The sequence below is a fragment of the Hemiscyllium ocellatum genome, chromosome 15, assembly GCF_020745735.1.
Source record: "Hemiscyllium ocellatum isolate sHemOce1 chromosome 15, sHemOce1.pat.X.cur, whole genome shotgun sequence".
Lineage (NCBI taxonomy): Eukaryota > Metazoa > Chordata > Chondrichthyes > Orectolobiformes > Hemiscylliidae > Hemiscyllium > Hemiscyllium ocellatum.
The window spans coordinates 63,706,456-63,720,470 of NC_083415.1; the positions used below are offsets into that span (position 1 = coordinate 63,706,456).

The 14,015-nt window shown below is 46.3% G+C and overlaps 1 protein-coding gene across 1 annotated transcript in view; it reads left to right on the plus strand.

Annotated features, from left to right (window-relative positions):
* The window catches only part of angpt4 (angiopoietin 4), a 141,713-nt gene that overhangs the window by 113,703 nt on the left and 13,995 nt on the right, over positions 1-14,015 (plus strand). Inside the window, exon 7 of the mRNA XM_060836547.1 lies at positions 8,859-9,025. Coding sequence (XP_060692530.1) covers positions 8,859-9,025 — 167 coding nt within the window. The remainder of the gene's footprint in view (positions 1-8,858; positions 9,026-14,015) is intronic.

The window sequence follows — 14,015 nt, forward strand, 5'->3', positions numbered from 1 at the left end:
GGGGTAAGATTAAGGAACATTGGATGACAAGAACAAAGGAACTTCTCGTCAAAAGGAAGAAGGCATCTTACGTAAGGTGGAGGAAGCAAGGATCTAGTACAGCTTTAAAGGATTACAGGCTTGCTAGAAAGGAGCTCAGAAATGGACTGAGGAGATCCAGGAAGGGGCACAAAAAAGGCTTGGCAGGAAAGATTAGGGAGAACCCAAAGGCATTTTACTCATACATGAGGAATAAGAGAATGATCAGGGAGAAGGTAGGGCTGATCAGGGATAGAGTAGGGAACTTGTGCGTGGAGTCTGAGCAGGTAGGGGAAATCCTAAATGAGTTTTTTGCTTCGGTTTTCACCAAGGAAAGGGAACTTGTTGTAAATGGAAACTTAGAGGAGCTAGGATACAGTCTTGAACAGATCAAGATTGATGAAGTTGATGTGCTAGAAATTTTGGCAAACATTAAGATTGATAAGTCTCCAGGGCCAGACCAGATTTATCCCAGGCTGCTCCGGGAAGAGAGAAAGGAGGTTGCTAAGCTGCTGGCGAGGATATTTGCCTCCTCACTCTCCACAGGAGTCGTACCGGAGGATTGGAAGGAGGTGAATGTTGTTCCTCTTTTCAAGAAGGGTAATAGGGAAATCCCTGTCAATTACAGACCAGTCAGTCTCACGTCTGTGGTCAGCAAGGTTTTGGAAAGAATTCTGAGGGATAGGATTTATGACTATTTGGCAAAGCATAGTGTGATTAAAGGCAGTCAGCATGGCTCTGTGAGGGGCAGGTCATGCCTCACAAATCTTATTGAGTTCTTTGAGGAGGTGCCAAGACAGGTCGACAACAGTTGTGCAGTGGATGTGGTGTATGTGGACTTCAGCAAGGCATTTGATAAGGTTCCCCATGGTAGGCTCATTCATAAAGTCAGGAAGTATGGGATACAGGGAGATTTGGCTATCTGGATTCAGAATTGGCTGGCTGACAGAAGGCAGAGAGCGGTTGTAGATGGAAAGTATTCTGCCTGGAGGTCAGTGTTGAGTGGGGTCCCCCAGGGCTCTGTTCTTGGGCCTCTGCTCTTTGTAGTTTTTATAAATGACTTGGATGAGGAGGTTGAGGGGTGGGTTCATAAATTTGCAGATGGCACAAAGGTTGGAGGTATCATCGATAGTATAGAGGGCTACTGCAGGCAGTAGCATGACATAGACAGGATGCAGGGCTGGGCTGAGAAATGGCAGATGGAGTTCAACCTGGATAAAGGCGAAGTGATGCAGTTTGGAAGGTTGAACTCGAATGCTGAATATAGGATTAAAGACAGGATTCTTGGCAGTGTGGAGGAACAGAGGGATCTGGGTGTGCAAGTACATAGATCCCTCAAAGTTGCCACCCAAGTGGATAGAGTTTTTAAGAAAGCATATGGTGTTTTGGCTTTTATTAACAGGGGGATTGAGTTTAAGAGACCACGCTTGGAATATTGTGTCCAATTCTGGTCACCCTACCATAGGAAAGATACAGAGGCTTTGGAGAGGGTGCAAAGAAGGTTTACCAGGATGCTGCCTGGACTGGAGGGCTTGCCTTACGAAGAAAGGTTGAATAAGCTCGGACTTTTCTCTCTGGAGAGAAGGAGGAAGAGAGGAGACCTGATCAAGGTGTACAAAATAACGAGAGGAATAGATAGAGTCAGTAGCCAGAGACTTTTCCCCAGGGCAGGATTGACTGGTACGAGAAGTCATTGTTTGAAGATATTAGGAGGAAGGTATAAAGGAAATGTCAGAGGTAGGTTCTTACGCAGAGAGTTGTGAATGCATGGAATATGTTGCCAGCTGAGGTGGTGGAAACGAAGTCATTGGGGACATTTAAGCGACTGCTGGACATGCGCATGGATAGCAGTGAGTTGAGGGGTGTGTAGGTTAAGTTACTATATTTTACATTGGGATTAAATCACGTTACAACATCATAGGCCAAAGGGCCTGTTCTGTGCTGTACTTTTCTATGTTCTATGTAAAGCTCCCTGGGATCCAGGATGATACGCACTGGATTTAACGTGCTGTGTATCTAAGGTATCCATTATCTCCTTAAACAGCTTAGCAGTAAAATCTGACCCTTGGTCTGACTGAATCTCTCTGATAGCCAGAGGTGAGAGGGGAAAGATAAAAAAGAGACCTAAGGGGCAACCTTTTCACACAGAGGGTGGTACATGTATGGAATGAGCTGCCAGAGGAAGTGGTGGAGGCTGGTACAATTGTAACATTTAAAAGGCATTTGGATGGGTATATGAATAGGAAGGGTTTGGAGGGATATGGGCTGGGTGCTGGCAGGTGGGACTAGATTGGGTTGTGATATCTGGTCGGTGTGGACGGGTGGGACCGAGAGGTCTGTTTCCATGCTGTTTATCTCTGTGACCCAATGACTCTCTAACAGCACAAAGTGAAAAGTAAAGAGAAAGATGGAGTTGAGGTTCAGTTAGCAGACACTACAATGTAGGAAATGAGACAGCCAACATGCACACAGCAAACTCTCATGACTAGCAATGGGATCAATTCGCAGATAACCTGTTTTACTGTTGGATAGTTTTGGGATAAATATTGGTCCAGGACACTTCACCTCAGCTACCCGCCATGAGAGGGAATTGCATATTCCAACCAGTCTGTGGGTGGGAAACATTTCCCTGAACTCCCTTTTGGATTTGTTCATGACTGTCATATATTTATGACACTTGGTCACTAATATACTCAGTGGGTAACTGCTGTAAGAAACATAGGAACAGGAGTAGGCCATTCAGCCCCTTTAGCCTGCTCTGCCATTCTATGAAGTCATGGCCGAACTGTGTTCCATATCCCTTGATACTGTTGCTTAAAAAAAATTGTCTCTCTCAGAGAAGAAATAAAAAGTTTGATTTTGCAGTTTTTTTTATGCTTTCCAACCAATGCCCTAAGAGGAATGTCAAACCCTTGCAGTTTATGTTCAACATGCAGAGATTTGAAGAGAGTTTGGTCCCTGTTCATCTGGGGGAAAGTGAGGACTGCGGATGTGGGAGAGTCAGAGTTAATAAAGTGTGGTGCTGGAAAAGCACAGCAGATCAGGCAGCATCCGAGGAGCAGGAGAGTTGACATTTCGGGCATAAACTCTTCATCAGTCCTGAAGCAGGGTCCTGCCTGAAATGTCAACTCTCTTGCTCCTCGAATGTTGCCTGACCTCCTGTACATTTGTACAAGTTGTGGCAAAGGTTCACAACATATAATTATTATGATGTGGAAACTTAATCTATAGTTGACAGAATCATCTGTATCTCAAGATTTGATTTGTATTTTCATATGGTGTGGGTTAAGAAGGGAAGCTTTATATATAGGTTGAGCTATATTTTTGGAGTCTGACAGTAATGGTAGGATGTTTGGAAGTTTGTTTGCATGCACTTAATTGAGTTTTTTAAAATTCTTTAACACAAATAGTTCAGTGTTTAAGAAATATGTAGAAGCTAGAAAAATATTAGGCTTTGCTGAGCAATGAGCTATAACACAGGAAGACAGAAACAGAAGTGAGTACGTTTAGAAAGACAGAACCATCAAGACAAAAGATCAAGGAATGTGTAGGTTTCTATCAGGGACAAAGGTAGGTAGAAAAAGGCCAGCAATAGCAACAATGCAGCTTAGCAGTCTCCAAAACAATCAAGGCTGAAGGAGACAAGTCCTGGATGGCTTAATGTCAGTAAGACAAAGGCAACAGCGACAAAAGGCAATGAAAGAAGAATTTAAGGAACTCGTGTAAGAAATAAGTGAGCTTTGTTAGCAATTTGCTTAAGGGCTCAGGAAGAGATATTTTTAAAAAGCATTCAGTGAATGCACAAGTTTACCAAAAATAAACTCCAGCCACGGCCACAGAGAAAGAAACTTTAAATTAGAGACAGTGTGACCCTTCACTGAAATTTGAGTATCTGTCAGGTTGGTGCTGGGAGCGCAGGATTGAATTTTTGTTTCTAATATTTGCATTTAGGCCATTACAAATAGTTCTTTGCTGGTGGAAAATGCTTTTGTGCAATAAACCTTCATGTTCTTTTGTCAAAAGCACATTTGTGGATTCTTGTAGATATGGTCAACAACTGATCACTGCAATAAACAAATTGCAAAATTAAACTTGTGGTCTTTCAAACTTTGTCTTACACGAGGATCAGATTTGTCCTGCACTACCATCAACTGGAATCTTCTGCCTGAAGGAAGACAGCAGAAGAATTCTGGGGCAAAGCTACCTCAGTTGTAAAATGGGAAAAGGGTGTGTTTTTCCCTTTGCTTTGGCCTTGAGTAACATAAGAGCTGGGGTTTGAAGCCAGAGTCCGACATGAATAACCTCATTCAATGTGTCTTCAAATTGGAGGACTCCAGACCTGGAACTCTCTGTACAGCTGATCTAGTATGACAAAACCAGGCTGGTATTAAACAAGCTGATTGTGTGGGAAAGATCTCTGATTACACAGAAAACTGCGAGCTCATAAAAATCAGATTGAGTTTAAAAATAGCATTGAGCACAGAGTTTTATTGAATACATTGAGCACTGTCAGAACCACATCAAGTATGTAACCCTTGGAGAAATGCTGCCTTGATGGAGCAGTGAGTGAATGGAATGGAAGCAAATTCAATCTGCAATAAAGCAATGAACTCAAATCAGGTCTGGGTGGAGCTGGGGCAAGTGGCTTCGAGTTGGGAATGAACACTAGAATTAGCCTCAGAGGTGGTGAAGGTGCAGATTTGGTCAGAATTCCACTATTTTAATGGGTGCTCCCAATGTGTACATATGTAAACCGGAGTGTCAATGCATAGACAGTAGTATATCTCTGAGAAGATAGAAAATCCTTACATTCATATAGTGCCTACTACAACCTCAGTACATCCCAAAACCTTTCCCCATTACTCACTGCAAAAGTAACATTAAGGATCAAACTTTTCCATCACAGTGTAAGGGGGAAGTATGAGTGGCTGCATACAAGGACACATTTTCTTACAGAAACTGTTAATATTACAACTGCTTATATTCCTGTGCTCGGTTGGTTCATATGATATTTTGTTTTGAAAAAGTGGCTGGAGGTCACAGTACCTGCGGCCTGTCAGTAATAAGGTGGGAGAAAGTCCTGGGCTTAAGGTTGGACCTGGGAATCTTTGAACTTCTCCAGCCCCTGAAGCCTATGAGATACCCATTGAATTTTCATCAGGCTCACCACTAGGGCCTGTGCCTTCAGATCAGATGGGCCAATGGGCTGAGAAGTCGCAGATGGAGTTTAATTCAAATAAATGCAAGGTGCTACATTTTGGGAAAGCAAATCTTAGCAGGGCTTATACACTTAATGGTAAGGTCCTAGGGAGTATTATTGAACAAAGAGACCTTGGAGTGCAGGTTCATAGCTCCTTGAGAGTGGAGTCACAGGTAGATAGGATAGTGAAGAAGGCGTTTGGTATACTTTCCTTTATTGGTCAGAGTATTGAGTACAGGAGTTGGGAGGTCATGCTGCAGCTGTACAGGACATTGGTTAGGCCACTGTTGGAATATTGCATGCAATTCTGGCCTCCTTCCTATCGGAAAGATGTTGTGGAACTTGAAAGGATTCAAAAAAGATTTACAAGGATGTTGCCAGGGTTGGAGGATTTGAGCTATAGGGAGAGGCTGAACAGACTGGGGCTGTTTTCCCTGGACTGTCGGAGGCTGAGGGGTGACTTTATAGAGGTTTACAAAATTATGAGGGGCATGGATAGGGTAAATAGGCAAATATTTTTCCCTGGGGTCGGGGAGTCCAGAACTAATGGGCATAGATTTAGGGTGGGAGGGTAAAGATATAAAAGAGACCTAAGGGGCAACATTTTCACACAGAGGGTGGTATGTGTATGGAATGAGTTGCCAGAAGAAGTGGTGGAGGCTGGTACAATGACAACATTTAAAAGCCTTTTGGATGGTATATGAATAGGAAGTGTTTGGAGCAATATGGGCTGGATGCTGGCAGGTGGGACTAGATTGGGTTGGGATAACTGGTCAGCATGGACTGGTGGGACCGAAGGGTCTGTTTCCATGCTCTACATCTCCATGATTCTATGAGCTGTCAACACCTCTGCCTCTGGAACCCCTCCATCTCTGAACATCTACCTCCTCCTTTAAGACACTCCTTATATCTACCTCTTGACTGAGATTTTCATCACCCGTCCTAATATGTTTTGATGTTGTATGGGGTCGGGTTTTACTTGATGACACACTTTGAAGCAGCTTGAGATATAGTAAAGACACTACATCAATGCACTTTGTTGTTGCTGCTGTTTTCATGGCATGGACCATTCAGTACAATACAACATCGCCACACAGAGACTTCAGTAATGGCACAGTTGGCTGGTGATCCCACTGCCAGGTATTAGCTGCTGCTCTCCATACAACAAGTGATGCCACGGTTCTAGCTACCTGGCCCTCTCGGCAGGGCTCTCTCTCTGACCTTTGAATATCTACAGGAGGAGTAAAGGCCTCAGGCTTTGGTTTAGACTGACTGGGCTGTTATTGATCTGTCTGCTCCTTAATATCTAACATAGAATTTGCAGGCCATTCAGCCCTAATGGACCTTGCCCAATAGCTCACCATCACAGGACTGTTCTCACTCCTCCTCCCTCATCTCAGTCCACCACCAGACCATTTACTCCTTTCTCCCTCATACACTTACTTTGTTTCCCTTTAAAAGCATCTGCATTATTGCCTTCAATTCCAGTTTCTGGGAACGAATCCTACATTCTCATCAATCCTTTAGTAAAGGAGTTTCATCTGAATTCCCTAATGGATTTATTAGTGACTCTTTATATTTTTGACTGTTAGCCCTGATCTTTTTTGCAAGTACAAACATCTTCACTGAATCTATTTTCAAATGTTTGCACAATTTTAAAGATCTGCAGCTGGTTCCCCTCCAGCCTTCCCTTTTCTGAAGGTAAGAGAACCAGTTTCTTTAGTTATTACTGATAGTTATGACCTTTCCAAAGTAGTTTTATCTTTGAAAGTCCTAGTTGTGTAACTTCTCCCCAATGTCTCGACATCCTTGTTGGATTATGGAGGATCGGGAGACGTGCGGGGCTCTTACCATCCACTTGGAAAGAGAAGCGGGACATTTCCCGTGGGGCAGCCCCTTGTGCCAATAATCCTAACATTCCAAAACAAAAAGAATGTATTTGGCACAAGGCCTTGTAGACGAAGAGCCAAAGTAACTCCCAAGCTGAGAAAGCCATCTCTGAACACAGCTAGACGATGCCTTAGAAAAATTTGCGAATCCATTTCTGAAGTGGTCTGGTCCTAATCCAATCTGAGTCAACCTGGATCACAGTCAATGTCCAATTCAACAGCAAATTTCTCTACCTATTTTTCCACATGGCATTCAACTCTATTTCTCCTCCTTCTCTATCTATGTTCATCACGCTCCATCATAAACTTCTCTTCTACTTTCGTATCTTCTCCAATCATATTTACATACATGTATTTGTTCAGGGTCTAAATATACCCTTCATTTCAGATGAAATCCTAGGATTTTGGAGTGGGAGGGGACAGAGGTTATAATGTAGGAAATGACAAAAAGTTTGCCTGCAATAAGGCCCCAATTTGCAAGCTGTAATGTGATAATGACCAGTTAACCCCTATTAATGACATTGGCCAAGATATCAGGAAGAACTCTCTTGCTTTAACATGGGCCAGACTTTTTCACAGCCACGTAAGAGGGGCAGACTGATCCTTGATTAATTTTTTCGTTCATGGGATATGAACGACTTGTTGCCCATCAAATACGAAAATAAAAAACAGCTGAGGCTAGAAATCTGAAGCAAAACCAGAAACTGCTGTAAAAACTCAACAGGTCTGGCAGCATCTGTGGAGAGAAAGTTAACCTTTTGGATCAAGTGAACCTTCTTCAGAACTGATTGTAGCTAAGAAATGGTTGGAATATTTATCGAAGCCTGGGGGGAGAGGGGGAGGGTGTCAGAGAGGGGTAATTGATAGGTGGAGATGGAGCCCAGAGAGAGACCAGCAGAAGGGAAGGCAAAGGAATGGATAAAGGTCTGCCTGTTCTCTCTCCTGAACAAAAGAACTGCAGATTCTGCAAATCAGAAGCAAAAACAGAAATTGCTGGAAAATTTCAGCAGGCCTGGCAGCATCTGTGGAGAGAAATCAGAGTCAATGTTTCATGTCCAGTGACCTTTCTTGTGAATATGCTTCTGATTTCAAAAGGAGACCTGGAGTTATTTGCTGTTCTGTTTCCTGTTCTGATCTGAACTTTGGGTAGATTATCTGGTGACTGTTCTTACAATGCTAATGCTGCTGCTCAGGGCCCTTTGGACAGACGAAGGCATGAGCTCCAGTCAAGTTAACTTTTAAAGTTTGATTGTCCAGTTGCGTTGCTTTCTCAGTTGTAAAAGCGAATCTTAACCACGAGTTGTGATCAATGCGGAAATGAAAATGGAACAATAATTACCACATCAAGGACATCGGCTAAATTTTTATTTGCTCTCAAGTCCTTCTTGAAAGGAAGGAGATGCTGGTGTTGGATTAGGGTGGACAAAGTTAAAAATCACACACCAGGTTATGACAACCACCTGATGAAGGAGCAGCGCTCCGAAAGCTAGTGCTTCCAATTAAACCTGTTGGATTATAACCTGGTGTTGTGTGATTTCTAACTTTAAAGAGTAAGTTTGCAAGTCACAGAAAATTTGGATGTTTTCTACAAGTTCTGTTAAAAATTATTTTCATTGGCTGCTAAAGGGCTTTATGACATCCTGAAGTTGCGTGAGAGGTGCTAGAGAAATGCAAGTTTGCTCGTCCTGCTGCTTTCCTGGTGAAGTAGTTCCCTTGGCTGTTGTTTCACCACTGACACTGTTCTCTGGCAGGGTTTCGGAGATGGAGCTGGGGAGTACTGGCTGGGGAATGAGGCCATTTACCTGCTGACCAGCCAGCGGCTCCACTCGTTACGGATTGAGCTGAGGGACTGGGATGGAAACCAAGTCTACTCCTTATATGAGAAGTTCCACTTGAGCAGTGAGAAGCAGAATTACAGGTACAGTGTTTGGTTTTGCTTGAAACAGTCACTGAGAGACTAATAAAAGTCACTCTGAGTAAAACGAATGATTTCCAAACAACAATATCACTCTCCACACTTTCCAAGACTCCTGTGATTCATGAAGTTATCAAACTTGATCTAGCAGATTTTACTACTTTGCAAGTATACCCAGTATTAGCCAGGATCACAGATAAAATTCTTGCTTAGATAAAAGTTTATTTTTTAAAACTCTACAAGGCAAAGTCACCGTAGTCCTCTCTCTCATTAGACAGAGAGAGAGGGCTGAATGGGGTTTTCTAACATGAGGGTTACCACACCTCAGGCAAGGGAGAGATGAGTTCTACATGGTAACCTTAATCAGCGCAGAAACTGTACCCATGCTGTTGGTATCACTGTATCACAAACCGTCTTTCCAGCCAACCAAGTTAAGTAGAAACTGATTGAAGGCACTGTACAATGATCCATTGTTAAATAACCTGCATGAAGATTAACCCAGTTAGGGCAACCAGGCTGCAGGGTGAGAGCACACAAAGCTTAACAATATCTCATGACTACCCCTGCCCTAAGGTTTAAAGGATTTTATCTGTTTAAGAACTTAAATGCTTGCTATTTTAATTTATTGTTGAACCTTAGTACAGTGTAAAGTTTTGTTTTGCATGTAGTACAGGCAGATCATACCATACAAAGACATACAGATCATCGGAAAAGTAAGGCATACAGAGTTATGACTGCTTAGGAGGAGCACAAAGCAAGGTCTACATTAGATTTGAAGTTAGAGAAGTCCGTTCAGCAGTCTGATAATAGCAGGGAAGAAGCTGTTCTTGAACCTGTTGGTGAGTGTGTTCAAGTTTCTGTATCTTATGCCTGACAGAAGAGATTGTGTCCGAGCTGGGAGGGGTCATTGATGATGTTAGCTGCATTTCCATGGCAACGAGAGGTGTAGATGGAGTCCATGGATGGCAGTTTGGCTTCTGTGACAGTCTGGATTATGCCCATAACGTTGAGGAGGAGTGTGTTCACAAATTGTGTTCAGAAATATGAAGAGGAGACAGCTATTGTACACCTTGAGCTAATTAATATGATCATGACTGATCTTGCACCTCCCACCAGTATCCCTATATTTTTAGATATCCTCACTGTCCAAAAACAATTGATCGGTCTTCAATAGAGTCAATGACTGAGCCCTGGGGGAAAGAATTCCAATGGTTCCCAACCCTCCAAGTGAAGGGATGTACCTTCATTCATCACAGTCCCAAATGAGAATGCTCTTAGCCTGAAGCTATGGCACCACATAGATTCCCCAATGTGGGGAAACAGCCTCTGTCCACCTATTCTATAAGGCTCTCTAATATGTTTCCATGAAACCTCATTCAGATGTATGCCTTGTTTCTGTTCTCAACTATGTCATTTCACCCTCCCAGCCAAACCCATTCCTTCCTTCCATTTCTCTCCCTTGATGGACAGCCAAGTTGTTATGTAGAAAACACTGCATGATCCCACAATGATACAAAAGGCCAGCAAATCTGTCTCTTGGTGATTGGTCTCTATCCACTAAGATGGTTAAGATGAACTTGCGCTCAAAGACCCAGTGTTAGAGAAACCATTACACTGCTTCCTGATTGTTCCATCTTCAGCCAACTTTCTCAGTTGTCTCAGTCTAAACACCTGGGTGCAGCTGATCAACCTTGAAGTGCTTCATCAGACTGGCTCAATTTCTTCTTTTACTTGAATGTAATGAGTACTTAACAAACAGGTTCAAGAAAAGAATAAGAGACAGGAGGGTACAGACAGAAACAGTAGGGAGAGAGATATACAGAAGCAGAGAGAAGGACAGAAATTGAGACAGGGAGAGATGGTGACATAAGGACGTAGACTGAGGCAGAGAGCAAGAGAGACAGCCCCTGAGAGAATGGGGAACACAGAGCAAAACGTCAACAGAGATTTCAACAAAGGCAGAGTGTTTGAGAGAAGGAATGACAAACAGTCCAGGAGAAACAGAAAAGACTCTCATACAGAAGTACAGACAGTCTGAAATATAAGATCACGGATTGAATTGTCACAAATGAGATGGAATAAATCTTGTATGCTGTAGCCAATGCAAACAGTAATGTGTTTTTTTTAAGCTGGTTTCTGATGGGACGGACTGTTTGCTCACGGTTTTGTACTTTAGTCAGTGTGGTAACCTTGAAGAATGTAACTGGATCGCTCCCCCGTCCAACTGACTGTTTATCCAACACAATCAAACTCTCCAGATAAAAGTCTTTTCACTCGTTCACCCTCAGTCATGTCACACTCTCTGACACCCCATGATTCATCCCAACAGCTTTTTTGAACATAGTTTTGGCAAAGTCTCAAAGTTCTGGGTCTGGATGCTTACTGTTTCCCTCAAACACAAAGTAGAATGATCTCACCGACCATATCGAGTGCTACCAGTACTCTGGGAGGAGGGGACTGGGAGGAGAGTGAGCACAACACTTTATGTTCTGTGGAGTTTAGAGAAATGAGAGATAGTCTCATTGAACTTTATGAAACTCTCAAGGATCTTGACAGAGTGAATGATGAGAAAAAAAACTTACCCAATAAGGAATTTTCATACTGGAATCCCAGAGCCCAATTTTCATGGATTCAGGGAGACAGCTTTGAAAGGCATGAGACGGTTAGTTTGGGACTGGCAGCAATGTTTCCCGCGAAACTGTGCAGCCGCACCTCACACTCACACCTTGGAGTTCCACACAACAACAGCAACACATTACAGGGGGAGGAGCATTGGAGGGAGTGCGTAGGGCGAGGGGGGAGTGGGTGGGACGAGGGGGTGAGGGGGGAGTGGGTGGAGTGAGGGGAGGAATGGGTGGAATGAAGGGAGGAGTGGGTGGGGCAAGGGGCAAAGGTGAGTGGGTTGGGTTGGAAAGGGGGGGCAAAGGGACAGAGGAGTTGGTGGGATGAGGGGACATGGAGCAGTGGACGGGATGAGGGGGCAGGAAGGAGTGAGGGTTGAGGGGGGCAGGGAGGAGTGGGGGTTGAGTGGGCAGGGAGGAGTGGGGGTTAAGGGGGCAGAGAGCAGAGGGTGGGGTGAGGGGGCAGGGGGGTGTGGGTAGAGGGGAGTGGGGGGGAGTGAGGGTTGAGGGGGGCAGGGGACAGGGTGGGGTAAGGGGGCGGGGGAGTGTGGGTTGAGGGGGGCAGGGGGAGAGGGTGGGGTGAGGGGGCAGGGGGAGTGTGGGTTGAGGGGGCAGTGGGCGGGGTGAGGGGGCAGGGAGGAGTGAGTGGGGTGAGGGGGCAGGGAAGACTGGATGGGGTGAGGGGGCAGGGAGAAGTGGGCGGGGTGAGGGGGCAGGGGGAAGTGAGCGAGGTGAGGGGGTGGGGGGAGTGGGTGGGGTGAGGGGGCAGGGAGGACTGGGCGGGGTGAGGGGGCATGGAGCAGTGAGCAGGGTGAGGAGGCAGGGGGAGTGGGTGGGGTGAGGGGGTAGGGAGCAGTGGGTGGGGTGAGGTGACCAGGAGCAGTGGGTGGGGTGAGGGGGCAGAGAAGTGTGAGCGAGGTGAGGGGTCAGGGGGAGTGGGTGGGGGGAGGGGTCTCGGAGCAGTGAGCAGGGTGAGGAGGCAGGGGGAGTGGGTGGGGTGAGGGGGCAGGGAGCAGTGGGTGGGGTGAGGGGGTAGAGATGAGGGAGCGAGGTGAGGGGTCAGGGAGAGTGGGTGGGGGGGAGGAGGCAGGAAGAAGTGGGCGGGGTGAGGGGGCAGGGAACAGTGGGGAGAGTGAGGAGGACAAGGAGGAGTGGGTGCGGTGAGGGGGCCTGGAGGAGTGGGTGGGATGAGGGGGCCTGGAGGAGTGGGTGGGGTGAGGGGGCGGGTGGAGTGGGCGGGATGAGGGGGCAAGGAGCAGTGGCTGGGGTGAGGGGGTAGTGAGCAGTGGGTGGGGTGAGGAGGCAGTGAGCAGTGGATGGGGTGAGGGGGCAGGGAGGAGTGGTTGGTGGGGTGGGTTGTGTGCGGGTCAAGGGGAGGTTGGGAGGTGAAGGTGCTGAGGTGGGGTTCGGGCACAGCTCGAGCAAGTTTGCTGCATCATTGTAACCCATTGTAGATAAGCAGGAGGCTGGAAGAACTCAGCGAACCCGGCAGAACAGGAGAAGGGTTACACCCAAAACATCGACTTCCTCACCTCCTGATGCTGCCTGCCTTGCTGTGTTCCTCCAGCCTCCTGCCTGTCCCTCCTGATGCTGCCTGCCTTGCTGTGTTCCTCCAGCCTCCTGCCTGTCCCTCCTGATGCTGCCTGCCTTGCTGTGTTCCTCCAGCCTCCTGCCTGTCTACTCTGGATTCCAGCATCTGCAGTTTGTTTTTTGTCTCATTCTAATCCATTGGCAAAGTCTCAAATACCCCAGACAGGCCTCTTCAACAGCAAATCCTCCCCACCATCCCCCCCACACCACAACTCCCATCCTTCCCTCCCTGAACTGCACTGCACCCAGTCCATCCGCACCCCTCCCTTCCCCACCCCTCTCAACCACAGCTCACTCTGCACCCCTCCCCACACCAAACACCACACCCCTTCCCACCCAACACCAATCCCCACACCCACCTCCTCCCCACCTCACTCTATCCTAACTCTCTACCCCTCCCGCCCTATGCCATGCCAACCACCAGACCCCTCCCCTCCCTACCTCTCTCCATCCCACCACAGCCCAACACAGCTCCCACACACACACTCCCTGAACCCCACCGCAGCCACGAAGCCCCACCCCTCCTCACCCCTACCCCACTGCACCTCCACCCCAGAGACCCCCATCCCTCCCCTCCCTGGCCTACTCTTACCTCCATTTCCCACCCTTACCTTCCCTCTCCGTCCCCTCCAGGCAGTCAGAGTTTGCTAGCTCTGTTTGGCCTCTCTCTTTGCCCCTAGGTTGGGTCACAGCAAGAACAGCTTTGAAAGGTTGGTGCCAGTTTTGACTGATCGTGTTTGAAAAGTTTTTGTGAATGAAGGCTCCCACAGAATTATAGTTTG